This window comes from Zonotrichia albicollis, chromosome 5, assembly GCF_047830755.1.
Source record: "Zonotrichia albicollis isolate bZonAlb1 chromosome 5, bZonAlb1.hap1, whole genome shotgun sequence".
NCBI lineage: Eukaryota > Metazoa > Chordata > Aves > Passeriformes > Passerellidae > Zonotrichia > Zonotrichia albicollis.
The window spans coordinates 50,634,432-50,658,048 of record NC_133823.1 but is presented as its reverse complement, the minus strand read 5'-3'; the positions used below and the strand labels follow the sequence as shown (position 1 = coordinate 50,658,048).

Genomic DNA, 23,617 nt, shown 5'->3' with positions numbered 1-23,617 from the left:
CAGCAACTTTTGCGTGCACTCTCCCAGCCTTGACATATCCCTGGACTCTGCTACTAAGGAGAGAAGGTGCCTTGTAGGAAGGCACCTTCATCAGAACTTGGAATAGCTGTGTGCTGATGCCTGCCACATCCGTAGTGTTTTGAAAGGGGACTGGGCATGCAAAGTGTGCCATGCTCCAGAAACCAGAGAAGGATTCAAAAGAAGCCCCCCCTCCCCACAGTTCTGGGCTGTTTCTTTCCTGTTAGCTCAGACCTGTTCCTGAAAGAGCCTTTTGTGATGGCTTCAGTGAAGCCTTTAAAGGTCCTTCCTCAGTCCTGTCCCTGCTCCAGTCTGGATGAGGCTGAGAGCACGCTCAGGTTTGGATCTTCTGAAAAGCCATGGAGGGTAAAGAAGTGGGGAGGCAGCTCCTGGGGGTAAGCTGCTCTTCAGCAGATGACATTCACAAAGCACAAGCATCTTTTACTAATTGCAGACTGTAAGGATCATCCTGAAGTTTTTTCAGGCTTGCGTGCGCCATTCCAACAGCTTTTACCAAACTGTGTCACATCCGCTGCACTAAATTATGCCTGAAGAAAAAAAATCTGAAGTTGAAAGCAATTCCCCATCCCACTTTCCAGTAGTTTTAATCTATCTTTGAGTTTAAATTGACACATTTCATCCTCCGAAACACAGTAGTGAGTCTTTGGCATCGCTGTGCTTTGTTTCTCTGGGGGCACCTTCCAGCAACAAGTCAATGCTTAAAAGAGCTGTTGAAGGCAATGTCAGGACAATTACAGGAAGATTGGTTTAAGCTCCCTGTCTAGGTGTAGTTCTTTGTCCCATTCTTGATATAAAGACATCTTTCTCTGTAATTTTCCTTCCTTTATTTGCTTGCTTTTGGTCATGAGCCACAGTTAGATATACGTAATCTAGTGTAAATCTCATCCAGTATAAATATACTGATAGATATCAGCTGAGATTTGAACCAGAAAAGGGGATTGAAAACTTGCTTGGTATCTCATGTATTTAAGATTTAAATTCCCTGTTACAACCTAACTTCATAACAGGATTAGGCAGCTTGAAAAGAATGGGCAAGATCCAGATCTGGCAGAGTGTGGTTGGCTTGCTTCATCTGGAGATCTGGTCTTAACCCAGAAATCCTTGAGCTGGGAATGTTCTCATTTGTTTTCAGTGTGTGAAAGACGTTTAATGTTAATGATTGTGAGGAGTCTGTTGTCAGCAAACAAAGCTGACCACTCTTCCACATCTGCCCCTTGCACATAGCATTTAGATCTGTGTGACTGGCTAGTGTAAAGCTGGCAAGAGGTAAGGGTGAGTGTTGAAAACATGATAGGCAGGCTAACCTGGTTTTGTTACAGTTCATCCTTAACTGGTAAAGGAAAGAAATTCATATGACTTATCATATGAAATTTCCCAAAGAGCATTAATGGTTAAATCCGTGTTGGAATCTCTAATATTGTAAGCCTGTGTGTGTTAAATGACCCTAGAAGGGAAGATTGAGGGGGAGGGGAGATGGAGGATTATCCCTTCCCCAGACCATTGCACTGACTTGCATACCAGTCTGGCAAACACGAGGTTCCAAGTGTGTCTGTAAATGTGTTTGTTTCACAAGGAGCCAAGAATGACAACACCAAATAAACCAGAGGGATTTCCAGTATCTCACCCACTTGATTAATGCCTGCACTAAGTCACTTCATGTTTCTAGTGTTTTATCGAGTGCAGTGACTATCCTAACATGAGAATTACTATCTTTTGCCAAAGGCTTTCAAAACTAAAAATGTCTTCCCAAGTTTCCAAACAAGTTCTGTGCCCCTAGGTTCTTCTCTATTCAAAGTTCCCATCACAAACCTGGCGAAGAGAAGTTTTTGGAAGTGTCATAAAAGTGTCTTTGAAAGTGCATCCTTTGTAAAACATCTAATTTGGACCTGGTTTTAGAATATAGGTCAGACTAGGGAGTCATCCATGTGTCTGGAGCTCCATTTCCTTGGAGTAGCTCCTGGGGGTTCCAGATGCAAACATTTTGCAATGCTGAAAAGAGGATTTAAAGAAGCCTTTAGACACAACTATGAGACAAGCCAGTATGGAAATGAGCCACTGAGCAGCCACAAATTTGCATTGAAACTTCCCTGACAGTGTGGTGTGTTCAGCTGTGGGCTCGGGGTCCAGGCTCTGTTCTCAGAGCTTCTCTCACTCTGTAATTTCCACACAGTTACAGAGATGCAGCAAGGGGGATGGATGCTGCTTTACAAAAGGTGAGATGTTGGTTCTGCTCCTTCACTGAGCTCCTCCATTTGTGCCATGCCTGGGTGGGCAGAGGTGCAGTCAGAGCTGACCAGACATCTGCCACAGCTGAGATGTCTGTACAAAATGTTTGGCCACAGCCTCCTGTTACCCATACTCTAAAATGAAAAGAAATGCCATATGCAGCATTCTCTGAAAAATGGGGTGCTCAGCAATGCTGTTTTCAGGGCTGTAGAGGTCTACAAATTGTTAAAATTACATTTGCTTGCTTATCTTGCAACTAAGCTGTCTAGTCTCCTATGGTTTTAAACCTGCTCATTGCAAAGTTCTGGCTTTGATTGCAACTTGGCCCTCTTAGGGAAAGCATGTGGATGCAACTTATGTGTAGCAAAAGAGGTTAAATGACTTCATATTTGAGTTCACCTGCTGCAGCAAGAAATCTCCAGAAGCAATTACATCCTTGTTTTTCTCCATCAGCCCCTGACATTCTGTAGTGCAGCATTATTGTAAATCTCCTATTTCTGTGTCCTTGGGGTCACCTTCAAAATGTTTAATAAAGTTAAATGTTCTGCTTTGGGCGGCAGAAGGCATCAAATTAATATCCAGAGATTTGGAGAGCTTTCATATGCCATGCACCCTGAAGTCATCTTTGTTACTGTAGGTTGCTTTCTGTATTAATTCAGGATTTGCTTTCCATATCCATTATTTCCTCTATAATCATTGGAAACAAACGTTCTAGCTGAGATCACAGGGCAGCAGGTCAGGATGGAGGCAGGGTCTGTGCTTTCCCTTCTGCTGCTGAGCCACCATCAGCTCTGGACATGAGCCACATCCAAAAAACCAACTAGTATAAAACTTGGTGCCAAAATAGAACGGCTGGCCAAGCATCCTAGGGACCAGATTAGAGGCTGGACATGTTTGCTCCTGTTTTTTAGAGGGAATTCAGCAGACTAACTCAGTTGAGAAACCTGTTTCTGTTCAGACAAATGCCATAACCTGTTGCCTCCGGAGCGCACACATTTTAAAATACAGCTGAGAATAATAAAATATATAAAATACATAAAATATAGATCCTATATAATGCCTGTTGAAGTCATTATCTAGTGGGAGGTGCCACATTCAGTTATCAGCTGGCTTTGTTATTGTGATTAAGTCCCCATTGAAATCTCAATGTGTTACATTGTGTTGCATCATTTTTGCATTGGTCTTAATGCCTTTTCTCACTAAGACTTGACAGAATTCACAGAATCACTGGACTGGAAGAGACCTTAAAGATCATCGAGTCCAACCCATGCCCTAACACCTCAATTAAACGATGGCACCCATGGCCACATCCAGTCTTTCCTGGGATGGTGACTCCACCACCTCCCCGGGCAGACCATTCCAGAACTTTATGGCTCTTTCTGTCAAAAACTTTCTCCTTTTCCTGTAATTAACCTTATACATGGGTCCTTGTGATGTTCAGGCTTCCTCTGGGGTCCGAGTGTATGGAAGCTCAGTGATTTTTCATTGGTTTCCAAGGTCTTTAAGTGTTTTGATTTCTTCTCCCAGCTGCGCCACCAGCAGTGGAGCCTGGTGATGGAGAGCGTCGTGCCGTCAGACCGAGGGAATTACACCTGCGTCGTGGAGAACAAATATGGCAACATCAGGCACACCTACCAGCTCGATGTGCTAGGTGAGACCCCTCTGCTTTCCCTCAACAGCTCATCTGTGGCCCTGGGGAATAGCTGCCTGATAGGATATGGGAAGCAGGAGCTTGGTTTCTTTCCCTAAGTGTTGGATTGTGTGTCTTCTAAAACCAGAACAAGCTTCTTATTGGCCAACAATTTGGGCTCACATCTGTGATCAGTAAATTACTTGGTGGGTCTGCAGAGGGCCAGAGAAGGAATGGGAGGGCTGAAATGCCACCTCCCTTCCCAGGTGGTCCTTCCCCATCTGGCTTGAGAAGCCCTGGGTAGAGCAGCGATCATGACACCCTAATTTGTGCTCTTTCCCCTTAAAAGCCAGACGATTAACATTTCAGAGGAGAATACTTGCTGGGGGAAAAATAAGGCAAGTAAATTAGGATTTCCCCTCTTTTCTGTTTTTCAGAAAGGTCACCCCACCGACCAATCCTGCAAGCAGGGCTCCCTGCCAACCAGACTGTGGTGGTGGGGAGCAATGTGGAATTTCACTGCAAGGTCTACAGCGATGCCCAGCCTCACATCCAGTGGCTGAAACACGTGGAAGTCAATGGCAGCAAGTACGGACCCGATGGAACCCCCTATGTCACAGTGCTGAAGGTTGGTACAAGCTCCTCCTTCTCACCCTCAGGGCAGTCCTTCTGTAAGCCTGCCCAGTGGATTACTCTTCTTTTTGGAGGGGATACAGCAAAAATGTCCTGAAATTGATATTCCAAACTCTTCTGTTTGCCAGAGATAACAATACTACTGTGGTGGCACAGATAAGCAAAGTTGTAAGAGCTGAGGCAATTGTGAGAAATGCAGCATAATGAAAGAGCTGCCAGATTGCATTTGACCTAAAATTGTAAAAATACCCTTTTTTTTTTTTTTTACAGCTTCAATGGAGGTACTTTCAGGGTTTATTAAAATAAAAGTCTCCCAACTAAAACACATTTTTCCTTTTCCAAGTAAGCACATTGCAGCGTGCACATACCAAATAATGCTGAACTACCAGCACCTGAAAGCCAACGTAATCTTGTTCCAGCCACTAAATTTGTGAACATTGCTGTTATCAATGCTCAGAAAAGCCTTTTTTTTCAATTGAGCAAAAAGTACGTAGCAAGACTTTACTTTGTTAAAATGCTTTCTTGAAAGGCAACTTTCAGATTACAGTCATAACAAAGCCAGGGGATTTGGTTCCCCTCAACCAATGTAAATATAAAAGCAGGGAATAAGGAGTGAGGAGCACATTGGACTTCTAAAATACTTAAAAAAACAGTTAAAGGCATCATGTGGTGGTTTTTATTAAAATATATAGGGCCAAATGGAGTTTTTCTGGCTCTGCAGTTAGTGCTGAAAGCAGATTTTGTATCTGCAGCTTCAAGTTGAGGCTGTCCTGTGTGTGGACATTCCCTGTGCACATCCTGCTGCACACACCCTTCTTCTCTTTGTATGAAGTTTGAAAAAAAACAACCACCACTTATCAGACAGTATCTACAAAACTGTAACGCAGCCAGATACATTATAATAAAAGCCAGAGACCCTGGAAATAATTACACAGATTGAAATAACAGATTGGTTGGAAGAAATGGTTGGAGACAGTTCTGCAGGACTGGCAACATGTGCTTCTCGCGAGCTTAGAAAACTTTTTATTCCTTGCCACCTCTCCAAATGTGTTTGAATTATGCATATTTGAATTTCCCTCTGGTTTCACAGCCCAGCACCAAGCTCTGAATAGCTGGTTGTGTCACATGCCATCTCATATAGTCTCTGAGCTCCGTGTGTGGTCCCCGTGGGATAAAGTGCTACCTTTTGGAAGTTTGCAAAGCGGCTGTGAACAGTGCCTTGTGTCACAAGCACAAGCCCCCATTTTGCTTTGCTGTGGCAGAGAACATATAAATAGTCCTTATAAATAGTGTTTTAAAATTAAGTTGGAGCAGCACCGGGGTGGGTAGGTAATTAGAATTGCCAAATACCTTCTCTTCTGTGGACGGCAAAGGCTCCGCATTCCTCGAAGGGGAGCACAGGCAGGCGTTTGAAAGCACAAGTTTTGTTTGGTTTTATGTTTTTTTGCTGAATAGGACCAGCACACGTCTATTTACTACTTCTAGTTAATCAGGAATGCTTTGAATTGTGTTAATGCCGGCATCAGCGCTGGGGCACGGAGCATTTCCATTTTGGGATGCATCTTTTGTGCGCCAGTCCTGGGCCTCCACAGAGCTGTGTCAGGCCCAGCTTTGCAGGGATTTTTTTTTTCTTTGCCTTTTTAAATGTGGTGTGCTTGTTTTTTATATGTAAAGATGTGATAAAATGATCTTGCTGTGGTCTCAGGGCTGTCCATTGGTGTTATGGAGCTGTTTCCCTCATACCATGCAGCGCTGCTGCCTTGCCCCAGCATCCTGGTAGGGCAAGGATGCTGTTAACAGCCCCCCTGCCCACAGAACTGCTCTCTCCTGCCCTGGGAGGGAGATAAGGCTTTTTTATCAGCCTGCCCTTCCCTCCTGCTTTCAGGAGATTTTGTGGAGTGTAGGAGCTGTTTAAACTGCTTTGGAGCAGTTTAAGCGTGGGGAATATCCCAGTCTCCATCGCAGCAAGGGAGACAGAGAGGTGCCCAGCATATGAAATTCCCCCCCCCACATCTAAAGGGGGGGAGGGTGAGGGGGTGTCAAACCCCACCCAAGTCCAGATGGATAAGTTGAATGCTGTACTTTCAAACCATTTTTCAAACAGCCTGACAAAACCAAGCCATCACCTGCATCAGTTCCTGAAAGCCTGAGCTAATTTGTGATCAAAGAAAACCCCTTTTTCTTTGCAGAAGAGCACTAAATGCATTCCAGTTACAGAGGGGGGCTGGCAACACTGTGCCCAAGCTTTGTCAAAAGCTAAATAGTACATTCTGCATTGAAACATGCCTGGTTTAATTATAAACAAGGCAGCAGCAGCAGGCAGGCACGTTTCCCCACTAGTCAGGGCAGACAGACTTGCACGTAAGCCTTGGAGATGAGCTCAGGTCAAAACTGGTGGTGTTTGTCGTCAGACATGGACACATGGGGCCCCTCTCTGGTGCCTCCTCTGGGTTCAGTTCCTAATAACCTATCAGAGCTGGCTGCCCCAATGATTTTAATGAGCTGCAAGTCATATTGGCAGGATCAGCCTTGGAAATGAAAGGCATCAAGCCTGGACTGGAGAGTGTAAGACCAAAACAGAAAGACATTTGCTTTATTTTCATTTCCAGAACTGAAGCTTCTTCTGAAGCCACTTAAAACAGTAAAGCATTTTCAGCCAAAATAAAAACAACTGTTTAGTGTTTAGGGAAAAAGCTGGTGTGCTGTTGTGGCAGCATAGAAGAAGAGAAATAAACCCATTGCTTAAAAGTCTGAAGTTTGTTTGATTTATGTACACCACTTTATTTAGTAAAGAAGAGGCTCCTATAAGCAGTGGAAAAAATTACAGCTAATTTCTGAAAGGCAAAGTCAGCAGCAAGTTTCAGACCGCCACTGCTTATATTTTGTTTCCAAATTCTATTTTGGAATCTGATAATTGAAACAGTATTTGCTGAGCCGGGTTGCAAACACAAATCTCTGCTTTAAGCCCTCTCTCTGGTGCTCCTGTCTGTGGAGTTATTCAGAAACCATGGAGCCTTTGAGTGCTGTCAGATGGAGAAGGGGCAAACTGGTCTGTTTTTACAAAGAAATGGCATGTGTGAAGGGAAGGGAGCTCACCTGCAGCTGGTTTGGGGGTCAAAGGCAACTTCTTTTCGCCAGCCAGGTGCTGGGTGAGGTGTCCCAGTGCAGGGTGAGCCGGGGATGTCACCACAGCCGTGCAGTCAATCCTAGCTGATGTAGGTGCCGTGCAGCTATTGTTTGGTTTACTGAAGTTCAGGTTTCTGTCTATTCCTGCAGTCTTGGATCAGTAAAAACGCTGAAGCCGATGCTAACCTAAATCTGTTCAATGTGACAGAACAAGATGAAGGAGAATATCTGTGTAGAGCCAACAATTTCGTAGGCATAGCCGAAAAGCCATTTTGGCTCCACATTCGCAAACCAAAACCAGGTAAACCACAGACTCTGTCCCAAGGCCCTGGCAACTGCAAGAATGAGCTATAACATTTTTAAGAATCTAGTGATTAAAATTACTATTCATTTTGTATTATACCCTGTCAACTGACGCTGAATGGCTTTATCTTATTTTCTTGCTAATTTTTTTTTACAAGACTGTAACGCCTATACAGCAATTGCCATGGAAAAATTCCCACAATAAAATGACTGTCAAATTTTCTTATCAACTTTTCATACTTTTATTCCTTTCCTTTCTTTACAATTGAGTGCTGATAACAGAATTGCATGTTAATGACCTGTGATGTTCCAAGCTCTGGAAAACCAAACTGTTTTGAGTTTTCACCTACAAAACTGAGTTAATCAGTTTTGTCCTTTGGAGAAGTAATGGAGAAATAAATATCAGCATTGGCTCATGCAAGCAAACATGTTAACTAGAGAGGAGAACCAGTCTCATGGGCTCTGGGGTTTGACTCCAGCCTAGAGGGTTTGACTGCTGTATTATTCAGTACCACTGCAGGAAAGTTCCTTACAGGCACCCTCTGGTTATCAGCCAGATTTCTACTGCAGTGTCAAGGTCTGTGTAATCAATATATGGATTTGAGATGCCCACTGAAGAAATTCTAAAAAATTCTAGAGTTCTGTATTTTCAATGAACTCATGAACCATAATGTTCGTATATTCCTCTGATCAGCACTTGAATCTTTCCCCACTACATCTCCCCTCCTTCCCGCTTTCTTTCTGACTGTCCTCGTTTCCCATCTCTCTTTCCCCACCCTTGTACTCACCTCACTAACCCAAAGTCAGTCATATTGTGGGGGCAATTTTTCATTTGGATGCTTTTGCTTGCATGCTTCTTTAGTGGGACAGAGTAAGAACCTGGTGAAGGGAACTTTTTTTTTTGTTTTTGCTTTTGACTACAGGTTGCAGAGGGGAATGAATAAATAAATGCGGAAGATGGGCCATTGGAAAATAAAAAAATAAAAAAAAAGAACCACCTTAATCTGCTTTTGAAATTTGCCTGTGGTGTCCTCACACTTGCTGGGAATGTGGCTTATTCTCTGTTTTCCCTCTTTCTATATGTGTGTGTTTTTTTTCCCCCTAGACGGCAGGTGTTAACACAACGGATAAGGAGCTAGAGATTCTGTACTTGCGAAATGTTACTTTTGAGGATGCTGGGGAATATACTTGTCTCGCAGGGAATTCTATTGGGTTCTCACATCACTCTGCTTGGCTGACGGTGCTACCAGGTATTTCCTTCTGTGCTGGCCTCTCCCTCCCTTTCCAGGATGTTTTGCTTTGGAAATGCCAAGTTCCCGGAGGCTGCCCCTTGCTTGGAGCAGGGATGTTTTCCAGAGAGGTCTCTTCTCTGGGATTTGCTGCAGACCCCTGTTGCATACTTGCAGCTGACTCTTTTTGCATTGCATCTCAAAATTTAAATTATTGCCGTAATAATACAATAAAATGCACAGATTTTTTTTTTTCTGTCTAATAACAGGGAGGTATTAACAGCCTCTTTGTTAGGGCTGTTAAGTGCCAAAATAAGGAGCTTTGTCTTCTTACACTGACAGTGGGAGAAGAAAATCTCCCCATTAGATGATCCAGGGCACCTAAATTGGACATGAACTGTGGATCATCTTATGAAGGATCCTTTCTGTCTGACCTCATATCTTAACTTAAAATTAGATGCATAAGTGTCTGGTGTGAGCACACCCTTCCCTGCCTGTAGCATTATTTCCACTTCACGGATGAGCAGACCGAGATAGCGATCTCAAACAGAAGGTCAGGGAGAGTCATCTGTAGGCAGAGCACAGGAGTCCTGGCTCCCAGGGGCATTGCATGCTGCCTGCTCCAGCTGGGATCGATGAAAGCTGCAGTGGGCTTGAAACCCGAGGCCGGAGTGACCTCAATTTTGTGGTCCTTTCATGTGCAAAGCTCTTACTGACAATGAAGCCAGCGCAGAATGTGCGACAGAGAGAGCTGTTCTGCAAAAGGGGAATGAGGCTGTGCTGCCCCCTTCACCTGCTGGATCTGCCTTTGGCTGCAGGGCCGGCTTGAGCATGGTCCAGGGAAGTACCAGCAGTATTCACATTGAATCTCATAGGTGCTGTGCCTTGCAGACAGTGCAGAAGCAAACCTTGGGTATGTTCAATACCCCCCTACTGAAAAGGCACCCAAAGTCCTGAAGAGCCCACTTTGATTTACCCAGTCATGACCACATTTGGGGTCCATCTCACAACACATCCATCTCAGGATGTGTTTAGGAAACGGGAACTTTGGCATTTCTAATCTTGACTTTATCTGTGCGGGTGATTTGGATGTAATCACTTTCACTGGGGCTTGAGAAGGTCTCCTCCATGCCCAACCCTGCTGCCAGTGGGATCTGCTGATCTTTTCTGTTTATTTGCCAGCTCTGTAATAGCTGATCTGATCCTGTTTCTGTTTCTGGCATCCACTGGATGAGAAAACATTTCCTTTGGTTAGAAGACTAATTTCTCTGTTATTTTCAGAATATCATGATATTGTCTCATCTGACTCACACTCTGCTTTTACAGTTTATGATTTCACACCTCTTATTTAAGCAAGAAATATGCAGGAGAAAACTGACCAAAAATCAAAAAGTAGAACTTTATTTTGAAGTCAGATGCAGTGAAGGACAGCTGTCTGAGCAGCAGCAGGCCCCCACAGAGAGGGGTGCAGGATACAGCCCACCTGGGGAACTTCAGCTTGCAATGCCCTGTCCATGCTCCAGGAGGAGGGACAGAGCAGAGGGCAAGGCAGCTGCAGTGCCAACCACAGTGCCTGATCCCAGGAAATCTGGTATCCTGTCATGTGGGAGGAGATGGCCATTGGCAGGGTCAGGCCCTTCACAGCTGGCACACAGGCTGGAGCAGCCCCAAAGGTCACCAACAGCCCTTTCTCCATGTCCTCCTGGGCTCTGCCACCAAACACTTGAAACAGAGCCTGCTGCTGCCAGGGAAAGGCTCCTGCTGCTTGCTGAAGGGACTGCTCAGCAATGGACATGACCCATTCCTGAGCAAACCGCACCAGCATGACTTCATCATAAAGCTTCCCACTGCTGACTGTCCCTCTGATGCCAGCACACCTTTGGGGGACAGAAAATCAGTCCCACCATGGCTCCTTCCTCTGATTAACATGCCTGTCCTGAAAGGAACAAGGGGGAAAACTCAGCTGACCTATGCTGGTCTCTAAGAAGCCTTGCAAGCAGGTAGCCACTGCTGATGGGCTCATGCCATCACCCTCCTGGCTATGCCACCTCTCTGGGACAGACCTTCCAGCCTCTTCCCAGCAGAACTAAGTTTTCATTAAATAATTAGGCAGATTTTTCCCTTGGGACTTTCTCCCTGTGAGACTTTCATCCTCACTGCAGGGTGCTGTTCAAGCCCCGTGGTCCCTCAGGGCAGGCAGCGGTCTGGTGGAAATGTTTGTTGGAGAATCTGAATCAGCAAAGTGCAGCAAACCCCAATCTTGAACATCCAAGGCATCCCAGCCACCTTGTGTGGATTTGTGGCGAGAGCAAGATCTTGGTCAGAGGGACAGCACAGATGTGTGAAGATGCCTTCAGCCTAGAGCAGTGGTTTTCAATCTGTGGGCTGGGGGCTCTTAAAAACCCAAAGTAAAATGACCCCAAAAAGGGCAAACTGAGCTAATATTTTAGCTACAGCTGCAGGTGGAAAACCACTGGCCTGGGAGAGTCCCTCACCGAAGTCACTGACACTGACGTAGCTGAAAAAGTCCTGCCCAGATTCCCTGTGCTGTATGTGTGTAGTTGTGTGTGGGCAGCTGCCCAGCCTGTCCTGACTGACATCTCTTGTCACCCTGCAGCCGAGGAGCTCATGGAGATGGATGATTCGGGCTCAGTGTACACTGGCATTCTCAGTTATGGCACTGGCTTTTTCCTCCTTCTCCTGGTGCTGGTCTTGGTGATTGTCTGGAGGATGAAAATGCCAAACAAAAAAGCCATGAACACCCCCACTGTTCAGAAAGTCTCCAAATTCCCACTCAAGAGACAGGTAACAGAAAGTAGATACAAGATTCCTATTCCCCTCTATGGTATCCCTCCTTTTTTTTTTTTTTCCTCCTCCATCTCTTTGAAATTCTCTCTCTAGGTGAGAAGCTTCACCAAAAAAACATTGCTCAAGAGGGACATAGTTTGGCTGCAGCCTAGAAGTGTAAAATAAATAATATTTTATTTGTTTCTATGCCCATGGAGCTTTGGCAGAGGTGGCAGCTGACTGGTTTGTGAGCAGCCTCCACTGCTGTGTCCAAGAGGTTTTGCCTTGTCCAAGAGGTTTTGGCAGTGCAGCTGTGAGTGCCACAGAAAGCACATCTGGCAGGGGAAGTCCAGTCCAGGCTCCCTGGAGGAGTGGGGATTTGGGGAGAAAAAGCACTGGTTGTGCTCATTCCTGCTTTCACAGATGTCACTGGTGAACCCAGAGCTGTTCCTGTGGTGGTGGCAAAGGTCCTCTGTGAAGTTAGAGATGTTCCGCTGCATGAAATTGCAGAGGGGCAGGACCAAAAGACACCCTATGAAACCCCACAGTGAGGGGTACAGTACAGATTTCAAGCTTTGGCTGCAAGCTCCCAGTGGGCATTGACAGTGCCAGGATGGAGAAGTCACTTCATAGCCTGTATGGGTTGTGGAGAGGCAACAAAACTGGATGGGTTACACCTCCTCATACTGGAGGGCACTGGCTGACCTGTCCCTCTTTTCCATCTGCTAAACACTTGACCACCAGTGCCTAAAGGAGTGGATTTCTGCAAGGGTTGGGGCATTTCCCAGTTAGAAATTCCCAGAAATCTGTCCATGGGCCCAGAGAGCTCAAACCTCCTCAGTGATCCATCTCAGCCACAGCCTGCCCTGGAGATACAGTTGGCAATAACACTTCATTTGCTCTACCCAAGCAGGTGTCGCTGGAGTCCAACTCTTCCATGAATTCCAACACGCCGCTGGTCCGGATCACGCGCCTCTCCTCCAGCGACGGGCCCATGCTGGCCAACGTCTCCGAGCTGGAGCTACCTCCAGATCCCAAGTGGGAATTGACACGCTCTCGGTCAGTCAGAGCCACGGGCTGGGGTCTCTGTGCCTGCTGGGAGTGTCCCCACACCAGGACCCCCTAACATTCCTGTCTGTTCCTCCCTCCAGCCTGACCCTGGGGAAGCCGCTTGGCGAGGGCTGCTTTGGCCAAGTGGTGATGGCAGAAGCCATTGGGATTGATAAGGACAAGCCAAACAAGGCCATCACAGTTGCTGTCAAGATGCTGAAAGGTATGGGGAGTCCACAGAGGACAGAACAGCATATTGTGCTGGGATTTCCTCTCTTTGCCTCTCTTTTAAGTCTTTTATTCAAACTAGATACAAACAGAAGAAAGCAGGAACAGCCTCTCCTCCCCTTTACCCACATAGCCTGGGGGTGAGGGCTGTCCCTGGAGAGCAGGCAAAAGTGCAAATCCCATCAGGAAGAGGGACTGGGAATTAACCCAGTTCTCTGCCAGGGGGTAATAGCATCCCTGACATGAAGGGGAATCCCCCTCACTTCTAGCCAGCTCCATGAATCAGCCCACTCCTTACTCCTCCCCTAACCAGCGCTGCCTGTTCTACCAAAAGCTTGTGCAGCAATCTCAGATGGAGTTTGCGGAATTTCAGCTGACAAACTCCTTCTTGAGGAACTTTTTCATTGAGGAAGCTTGGTCCCAGACACCTGAGAAGTTAAAGAGAGACAGAAATGGGGGATTCAGTGGGCTCCTCTGGATAAGTCTCCATTTCCCATCCTGCCCCCAGGCACAGTATCCACAGACAGCTGAGGAGTTCACCTGGAGCAAGCAGGGCAGTGAGCATCCTGGGCTTGAGGTTACATGGGGGGACATTGGGTAAAAAAAGTAATATTTCTTATGAGAAATGGGTTTGGTTAATTTACATTTCCTTCATTTCTTATCTGAAACAGGTTTCGTACGTTTACACTTCCCTCAGTCTTTTCTGAAGCTGGTTTTGGAAGTTAGGAGCATTTCCATCTTTACAAACCAAAACATTCCTTTGGGAGGTTTTGCCAATTTTTCTACATTTGTAGATAGATTTTTCTATTTTTGTAGAGAAATTGCAGCTTTTCATCCAAAAAATACATTCCCTCCCAGCCCTGACCTTCCACCATCATTAACTGCTGTCCCCTAGAACTGAGGGACAGACGCTATCTGAAGAGCAGGTACCAGGTACCAAAATGTGAATTTTTTTTTTTAATACTTGTGAGGATGAAACAGAAGACAAAAGGCATTATTGATTTCCATATGAACATTTACCTCCACTTATGTGTTCTTTTGTCATTTTTGTTGCCGTGGTAGTAGGTTTTGTTTTTATTTTGATTCTTCTTTCCGAAGTAGAATAAAGCCAAATACTTCCATATTCTGAGTACTGTTTCCCCATCAAAGCCCCACATGGCTGCACGGCAGTTGTAACTATACCCCTAAACACTCATTTTCTTCCTGACATTTTTTTGTTTTCCTCCTCTACTTTGTCCAGATGATGCCACAGACAAAGACCTGTCTGACCTGGTCTCTGAGATGGAAATGATGAAAATGATTGGGAAGCACAAAAACATTATTAACCTCCTTGGTGCCTGCACACAGGATGGTACGTAGCGGGGTCATGGGAGGCTCAGATTTGGCCCTCCCTTCTTTATAATCACTGACTGCCCAAACTGGCCCAGATGAGATTTGGGTGGTCAGCTCTTCCCCTGCTGGATGCTGATGTGCTGTTCCTTGCAGGACCACTCTACGTGTTGGTGGAGTATGCGTCAAAGGGGAACTTGCGGGAATACCTCAGGGCACGGCGCCCACCTGGCATGGACTATTCCTTTGACACCTGCAAGCTGCCCGAGGAGCAGCTGACTTTTAAGGACCTGGTTTCCTGCGCCTACCAGGTGGCACGGGGCATGGAGTACTTGGCATCTCAGAAGGTGAGTTGAGAAGCCTTATTTGGTAGAAGCCTTGGTCAATGCCACGCATTCAAAGGCAGGGAATGCTCTGTGTGTGGGACAACCCCAGGCAAAACATTGCAGGCTTCTCCCTTTAGAGGCCAAATATTGCTGGATGAAGTATCTTGGGGTTTTGAAGCTGGAGGCTTCATCCATATGCAAAGTCCCCGTATGCAGGCTGCATTCCTGAACCATGCAGCTGCACAGCTCTCACCTGCCAGGATCATTAGCACCCACAAAATGCCTATAAAAGCACCAGCGACCCAGACCATTCTGTGAGTCTGTGCATTTTGGATGTAGTGGGATACCTTAATTTGAAGATCCCCAGACTTCACCCTGCACTCCCCTTCCTAGGGGAACCAGCACAGAAAAGCAGCTGCCCATCCCAGGGGAGGGAAGTTGGTTTTCTCATCCCTAAATCCCATCTGGAGAGGAAAAGCACGTGCGTGGCCATACCGGCTCTGAGGCCACCAATTCAGTGTTGCTAAGAGGTGGCTCCCACTGAGCAGGCACGGTGGCATGGTGACACACAGAGCCAGGAGCTGAGCAGTGCCACAGCTTTATGAGCCTGGGAGTCAATGAAACAGCAGCTCAGCTCATAAACCACACTGTGCCGTTGGTTCCAGCTAACGAGCCTGAATTTATTGGCTTGCTCACCTTTCACAGTGCATTCATCGCGACTTGGCAGCCAGGAACGTGTTAGTCACTGAAGATAATGTGATGAAAATTGCTGATTTTGGCCTCGCTAGAGACGTTCACAACATTGACTATTACAAGAAAACCACCAATGTAAGTACAGAGCTGCCAAGCACACACAGTCCTCCTTCTGGCAGGGGGCTTGATCATCCCTGCAGCAAGAGGCCCTTGTCCCACATCTCCCTTCCTAGAGGGGCTTAGGAGGAAGAAATCTGACAAGGATTTCACCTGGTGAGGGACTGTAGATAGGCTGGTCCCAGGAGTCTCTCCACCATCTGTTTTTATCCTGACAGATCCTGGTCCTGCTAGCAGCTGGTTGTGAGGTCTCAACTCTGACCAGGATGCTTTAGACTAAGAGAAGCTCAGGTTTCTCCCAAACAGGAGTGGAGCCCTTTCCAGTCTGCTCCACTACTGTTCATAAACGACCCAAGGAGCTAACTTCTGTCTCACCAGAGCCCTTGACAGAGAAATGTCATTTCTTGTATACCTGGATCTACCTGTCTTTCATGTATTTCTCTCTTTTTTGCATCTGAGCTTCTTGACTCCACTGCCAAGTGTGAGAAAATGGTCCCAGACAAGGGCTGAGGCCTGGAGCTGTTTATATTTTCTGTAGAGATGAATTTACAAGTGAAGGGCTGAGAGAAGAAGCCCTGTGTCTTGGTTCAGAGCCTGCAGCAGATGTTGAGCCCTGAGGGAAAACCCTGACTAGGACAGAGGGAGGAGATGGCAGGGGAAGATTGAGGGCAGTGCAGAAGCTGCAGGTCCTGAGATTGCAAGAGGTTTAAATGTCCAAGCAATCGTTTGAAGTCGAAACCATGTCCATCCTGATCCACTTCAATAGCATATCAGAAATCTTCCTTAATTGCCAGGATTTCTTAATCATAAATTAATAACAATTCTTGGGAATTTTAATCACAGATCTGATGGATTTTTCTCTGTTTGAGCTGTGTGGAACAACTGAGAGCATAATCCCATTTGTATATCCTGCCTGTGTCTCATCTCTAGTTGTCTCCCGCAGTGGGTGAGGAGAGGACAAAGTTCCTCCATATCCAAATCATGGTTCAAACAAAAAACAGTACTTTCTGTCTCCCTCCAGGGACCAAACAAAAAGCCCCAGAGAATTATGATTAATCTAGCCTTTCTCATCTTGTATTTCTCACATGGCAGTCTGTGTTTCTGACCCTGATGTAGGATGGGATCTGACCTCCTCCTTTAGCCTCCAGCAGGATCAGGATTTGTTTCTTAGAGGACCTGGCCCTTGCCTTCACTCTTTGGAAGTTTCCCTTCAAGTTGAGCCTAAACTGGGTTTGGACTTGGAGTCAACTGTACTTTCCAGACAAAGAGATGGAAAGCGTTGTCCCATGCTCTGCCACAGAGTTCACTGCATCTATGAGCCCTGGATGCTGTTCCCATGCAAAGATTTAGATGCACTGATATGCTAAACCTGCCTTGGCAGTGAAATACAGTCCTCTACAGAGAGCATTCACTGCAGAGATTGTCAGTGAAGATCCAGGGGATCAAATGCTCTAATCTGTTTATATGGCCACTGCTGCTTTGCCCAGTGACCGGGAAGGCAGATGTGGTTGTTAATGAAAATGTCTCAAACTGGATTAGAAAAGAAGATTCAGATGGTGCCGTTGTGGCTGGGGGAATATGCTGATGGGATGTTCCCATTGTCTTCCTAATTACAGGGTCGGCTGCCTGTGAAATGGATGGCTCCAGAAGCCTTGTTTGACCGGGTCTACACTCACCAGAGCGATGTGTAAGCAAACCCTCACTTTTTAAAAAAAAATACAACGGGGAAATCAACACCTATAGTATATTACAGACAAAAGTACTGCTAACCATGACCCGGGCTTGTTCTCTGCTGGAGTGCCTGGGGATGCAAAAGTGCAGGAATTGATTCCAAGCTGCATCTTCACGCACGTGGTTTTATTTTGCTGTTATCTGGTTGCTTTCATCTGAGGGTCTCTAGGGAGCTGCTGAAAAATTACTGGAAAGCGGACAGGTATTTCGTCCACTTTGTAGATGAGGTGATTCATCCAGCAGTTGAAAAATACTGTGCCAAAAAAAACTCATGAGAAAAAAAATTACACTCAGCATCCTCCACACTTTGTCCCAGACTGTTACACTTCAGTCAAGGATGTGGAATGAGCTTGAAATATTCTGCCTCTTGTTAAAATTGATCAAAGAATATTCAACAAATATAGTCTCAGATTAATTTTGTCATTTCATTTATTTCATTTTTTCTGATCCTGTCTCATCTGTTTTAGTGCCTCTGCACAGTAACCAAACAGCAGAGCACTCCTTACATGTAAATCAGTAACACATCTGAATTTTGCAAGGGCTGAAGCAGCTCCACATATACACTAGCTTTTTATTTTAATATTTGATCAATAATAGCATTTTTGTAGCTAGCCTGCCTTCTCCCCAGAGCTCACCACTCACAACTGGACAAACAAATCCTTTCTATTTCTGTATTTTTCAGATATTTTGACTTTTATTCATCTTAAATCATACTTTCCTTGCTTAGGTAATGCTGCAGAGAGCATGACAGATAAATCAAATCTAGAGAATGGGAGAGTGAGTGTGCATGAAAGCGAAACAGAGACAAATAATCCCTGTTTTTAGAAAGAAAATGAAGAAGGCAAAAGATAGTTTTGAAAAAAAGGACTTTTAACCAGAGCACAGCTGCAGGACTGAAGTGTGTAACATTAGTGCTCTGCTGATTTTTGTTGGGGTATTTTTCCCCCGGCTTGGCCAGTGAAATGGGTGTTGTAACAAGCAAGTTTTGGTATCAGCTTGCACAATTAGTGGCCTGTGGTTCCAAGCCTGCAATTCAGTGAAGCCGTGCATGAATAATTTGATTTGTTCCATTCAGTGGAGCTGGTGGAAGACCTAACAAAGAGCTGGCAGTGATAGATGGGCTGTCACCTATCTGATTAAATGCTCATTTCAATTTCAGACTTGGTGCCTGGGATTTCTTTGCTATTGAGTTGGATCAGCAGAGATCTCCAAGTAACTAGTAAAAATGGCCTAGGCAATTAGTCATGCTATTGATGACTTTGTTAGCTATGCGTGGCTGCACAGAAATAAAGCCAGGCAAGGGGGATGGGATATGGGGGGGCTTGGAAAAAAACCTCATTGAATTTTAAAGATCTTTCTGTGGTTTCCAGCTGGTCTTTTGGAGTGCTACTATGGGAGATCTTCACTTTGGGAGGGTCTCCATACCCAGGAATTCCTGTTGAGGAACTCTTCAAGCTCTTGAAGGAAGGCCATCGGATGGACAAACCTGCAAACTGCACCCATGATTTGTGAGTGTGTGCTGGGGCTGACCTTGCTGCACTCCCCATTCCCTCTGAGGCCAAATACACCCCACTGGGCTCTGCGTTCTGGGCTGTTGGGACATCCCCACTGGGAAATGGTGTGGCCATCTCCAGGTAGACTTTCCTCAGCCCGAGGCTGCTGAGTGACATGCAGCACCTCCCTTCACTGGGCAGGTGGCACCTGGGGTGTAGCTCTGGTGTGTCACCTTCAGGACAGGTCCTCCTCCTGCTCTGGGGGCACAGTCATGTGTCAGATGATCACTAATGAGGATCATGACTCCACAAAGCCATCAGATGATCACTAATGAGGATCATGGCTCCACAAAACCATCAGATGATCAGTGATGCGGACCATGGCTCCACAAAACCCTCTTCTTCCCCACAGCTGGCCATGGCTGAAGCTGCATTGGCCACAGCTGTTCCTTCAGTGATTTGGAGATGGGTGGGCAGGTGGGTGGGTGTCACTTGGCCACATGTGACTGTGCCATGTCCCCATGTGCAGGTACATGATCATGCGGGAGTGCTGGCACGCCGTCCCCTCGCAGCGACCCACCTTCAAGCAGCTGGTGGAAGACCTGGACAGGGTCCTCACTGTGACATCCACCGATGTGAGTGTGGTGTGATGGGTTTGGGAGGGGGTCACTTGGGCCATGGCATGGGGGACCCCCAGCACTGATGTCTCTGTCACCCTGGCAGGAGTACCTGGACCTCTCGGTGCCCTTCGAGCAGTACTCGCCGGCCGGGCAGGACACCCACAGCACCTGCTCCTCAGGGGATGACTCGGTCTTTGCACATGACCTGCTGCCTGATGAGCCCTGCCTGCCCAAGCACCCGCCCTGCAATGGCGTCATCCGGACGTGAGCACCCCGGGCACGTGGACAGACAGACGGACAGACAGGCGGGTGGGCATTGTGCCCGTGGAGGCACGAGTGCGGGGCGCCGAGCGTGAAACCGTACTGAAGGATCTTCCAGTGGAACTGTGTGATGGTGCCTGGAGATTTGTGTTGTTGACAAGCTGTTCAGGGTAAAAAGAAAAAAAAGAAAAAAAAAAAAGAAACTTTTTTTTTTGTCAATTTTTTTTTTTTTAATTTTTTTTTCCCCTATTGCTGTATGAAAAGTCAAGAAGCACTGTTTGGCCTGAAGGAACTAATCTCTTGCCAAGATGATCTATCCTAGATGATTTTTTGTTTGTTTGTTTGTTTGGGGGTTTTTTTGTTTACTTTCCATTTTGTTAGGGATTTTTCCTTTACTAAGGAGAATGTTGAACCTGGGGGGTGCTGACCTCCCAGCCTCTGCGTTCCGAGTGCCACAGTAACCGTTCTGTGCCTGCAATACGAAGAAAAGAGAAAAAGAAAACTTCCTTTATAAAAAAGCAAAAAAAAAGTGTCAAGAATGTGGAAATTCTTCGCTTATGCAATCTGTACATGAACCTTTTTGTTGGAGCTGAAAAGCCACGTTGCCTGCAGGGATTCATATATTTATAAAAATATCTATATTTTTGTTGTCGTTGTTTTTATAGCTTCACGATCATACTACCCAGCTACATAGAAGGAATCCTTTCTGGAAGAAGAGAGAGCAAAGCTAAGTAAAATGCAAATTTGTCATGGAGAAATGAAAGTAAAAATGGTGAAAAAGAGATGGTCAAGTCATCTGAAGTGTCAGCGCCTTGGCCCTTGCACGGGGCTGGGAGCGACGAATCGGTGCCAGGGCAGGAGCAGAGCCCAGGGATGGCAGAGACCTATGGGATCCCTGGGGAGCAGAGCATCACACCCTGACCTTTGAGACCAGCCAGCTGGGGGGGAAAAAAGGAATAAATCTCATTTTTGGGGTTTGCCTGTTCTTGCTTGCCAGGGGTGAGTGGGGGGAGCAGCTCCTCCATGCACCCCTCGAGGCCAGAGGTTTGGCTCCATCTACATGCAGTGACTTGGAGAAAGAAGTTACGGGTACCTGTAGGCAAGAGCCTTTAACTTATATCAAAAAGGTTTATTCCAGAGAATCTGTGTATAAATCTATAAATATATCATGTATATATATAAATAAATATATTGAAAGAAAAGAATGTATAATACTAATGCAACGTAAAGCAGTACTGAGAGAGAGTCTCAAAATATGAGCATTGCAATCTAGGATATACTGATCTGGGCAAAAGAAAAGATGTTTTTGATTGTCTGTTTTGTATCTTCACAGTTTTGTTTTAAAAATTGTACCTTAACATGTATATTTGTAAAGTTATTTATAGACATTAACATATCTGTTCATTGGTTTAAATAGCATAGCGTTACTGTAAACTTTAAATTTCACCAAACTTAAGGGTGTTTTTTTTAACTTATTAAAATGGAGAAAAAATATATTAATCAAGTTTTTCCTTTGTGTTTATGGGAAATATTGAAAGAATGTATAGATGTACAGTCCTTTAACAAATTACATTTAATGTTATAAATATATATATGTATTCATTAAAAAAATATTAGTTTATCCTGGATTGCAGTGAGCAAAGGTAAGTTTATTTTTCAATACATCACCAGTGGTTAAAACCAAACAAAGAGCAGCAGAGAGATGATTTTTACACATTTCAGAAAAACAGGGCCAAGAATTCTTCCATCAGTTTAACCACTGTGCATTAAGGGGGTGTGGGTGTTTATTTTTCTATTTTCAAATGAAGGTATTCTTTGTGGTCGATTTAATAACAAGTATGCAGCAAAGTGAAATGTTGACTTTGGATGGTGCAGGGTAGGTTTTTTTCTCTCCCCTTTGCCAGTACTGTTGTATTTTGGGCTTCAGAAATGCCATGTGAGCAAAATAGTGACACTGTTTGCAGGAGAGCTGCTACAGCTGCATATTTCTTTTGCATCTAACACATTGGAAAGTGCCAGTGATGCCTGATTTTTGGTCTTTAGAATGCTATGCTGTTTTGTTCCTCAACACCAGATAGCTGTGTAAAAGCACAGGAGTGACCTAAAGAATGTTAGCATGGATCAAGCTGACGGTGGGGGATGTTTGGGCTGAGGATTTTTTGTGGGTGGGTTTGGTTTTTTTTTTGTCCAGAAGACTTCTTTATGTACTATCAGAAGAGGCAAAGCAAATTACATCCTGAATTCGTTCTTTTCATTTTTCTCTGGTGCATATTGCATATCAATGTTTCAGAATAACAGGATGACAGCATCTCATTGAAAGATTTTTTTTCTTCTTAGAGCCACAGAATCCTTATCCTAAAATAAATAATTTATAGTTTGAGGTTACTTCAGTGGAAGTTTGAGAAGGTAGATTTCTATAGATTTTTGTTTTGTTGGAATAAAAAAAAAAGAATTTTTTGATATTTTCTTACAAATGTCTGCTAATTGTGTACATTCCAAGTACTCGAAGCAAAGAGTTTTCCTGTACTGAAAAAAGAAAATGTACAAAACTGTGCATGGTTTTAAATGTTACTAGATATTATAAATATATATATAATTTATTGAGTTTTTACAAAATGTATCTGTTGTAGACTTGTTGACTTTAACATTTCTTATTCAATGTTTATATAGTTTTATAGCCTGGACTATTATCTTTAAAAGCTTAAAAAAATTAAAAGTTCCAATTTTGTTACATTTTATACTGTTGATGTTACAATCCACAGGTTTGCATAGTGTGATTTTTTGCAATGAGCAACTCTGTTCAGTTTATTTTAATACTGTACTTCTGTGCCTGACAGCTGCAGCTGTCAAAGGTGTGAGATGAACACTAAATAAAACTATTCTGCTTTTGTTAACATGGGAAACTTACTTCTACCAAAAAAAATAAATAAACAAGTTGATAAATTTTGGGGTTTATTCCTAGTTGTGAGGGTCCTTTGCAAAACCAAGTGTTCCAGGCACTGGGACTTGTAGTGCCAGAAAGGTTTAATTTTTTTTTATAGTGCTGCTTTGCAAGTCTTGGCCAGTTCAGGTTTTGTATTCATAATAAATGGTAGCCATTTTGGTTGAAGGGCAGTCTCCTGTATTTGTTAGTGGGTGTATTTGTAGCCACACCAGCCATTGTGAGGTGTCAGCCCTGGCTTTGACTTTGGGGAGGCCAAGCAAGGGAACTCAGTAAAACCCGGTTTTGCTGCTAGCAGACAATGCAGGGAAATTTTGGGCCAATCCTCCCAGTACTTTCATACAATGCTGATTCCTACAAGTGATCCTGTTGGAATGCATCCCAGACACCTGGATGTGGGCATGCAAGTTTGCCTACCTGTGTACAGCCTGCCCACTAGCAAACCTTTGTGCTTTAAGCAGCTGGGCATGGAATGACATGCATCCAAGGAGGTTGTATCTGTGGCACTGGGACTGGCACCAGCGCTGTTCCATCTTAGATTAAAAAAATACTAAAAATTACATCAGGTTGGGGTAATTTCCTTGTCACTGTAAGAAAAGACACCATTCTTTTAGTACCACTGTGTTGTGAGAGGAGTCTTGCTACCTGAAATGAGTTGCTTCCTTGCTTTAAGGACACACTTTGGTGGCCATCCCTGAGCCCACCCCCAGCAGGAGCAGCATGAAGACCAGCCATAGCCATGCAGGGCTGCAGGCAGAGCATGGCTGAATGGCCTTTGCTGGCTCATGAGGAACTTGCTTCATCAGGGCAGGGTGGTGAGGATGTTGTGCTCCATTTGCCACCACCAGGACTGGA

At 45.0% G+C, this 23,617-nt stretch overlaps 1 protein-coding gene across 6 annotated transcripts in view; it reads left to right on the top strand.

Moving 5' to 3' along the window:
* The window catches only part of FGFR3 (fibroblast growth factor receptor 3), a 55,116-nt gene extending 32,340 nt beyond the window's left edge, over window positions 1-22,776 (top strand). Inside the window, exons 6-18 of one of the 6 annotated variants that reach the window (XM_005485722.4) lie at window positions 3,793-3,916; window positions 4,333-4,523; window positions 9,063-9,207; window positions 11,804-11,991; window positions 12,887-13,032; window positions 13,125-13,246; window positions 14,492-14,602; window positions 14,737-14,927; window positions 15,612-15,734; window positions 17,333-17,403; window positions 18,818-18,955; window positions 19,470-19,575; window positions 19,664-22,776. In XM_005485722.4, coding sequence (XP_005485779.2) covers window positions 3,793-3,916; window positions 4,333-4,523; window positions 9,063-9,207; window positions 11,804-11,991; window positions 12,887-13,032; window positions 13,125-13,246; window positions 14,492-14,602; window positions 14,737-14,927; window positions 15,612-15,734; window positions 17,333-17,403; window positions 18,818-18,955; window positions 19,470-19,575; window positions 19,664-19,828 — 1,821 coding nt within the window. In that variant the 3' untranslated portion in view covers window positions 19,829-22,776. Of the gene's footprint in view, window positions 1-3,792; window positions 3,917-4,332; window positions 4,524-7,804; window positions 7,956-9,062; window positions 9,208-11,803; window positions 11,999-12,883; window positions 13,033-13,124; window positions 13,247-14,491; window positions 14,603-14,736; window positions 14,928-15,611; window positions 15,735-17,332; window positions 17,404-18,817; window positions 18,956-19,469; window positions 19,576-19,663 lie in introns of all 6 variants that reach the window. The other 5 variants (XM_014266132.3, XM_074541680.1, XM_074541681.1 and 2 more) reach the window with 5 other exon arrangements.
* Window positions 22,777-23,617: the final 841 nt, after the last annotated feature.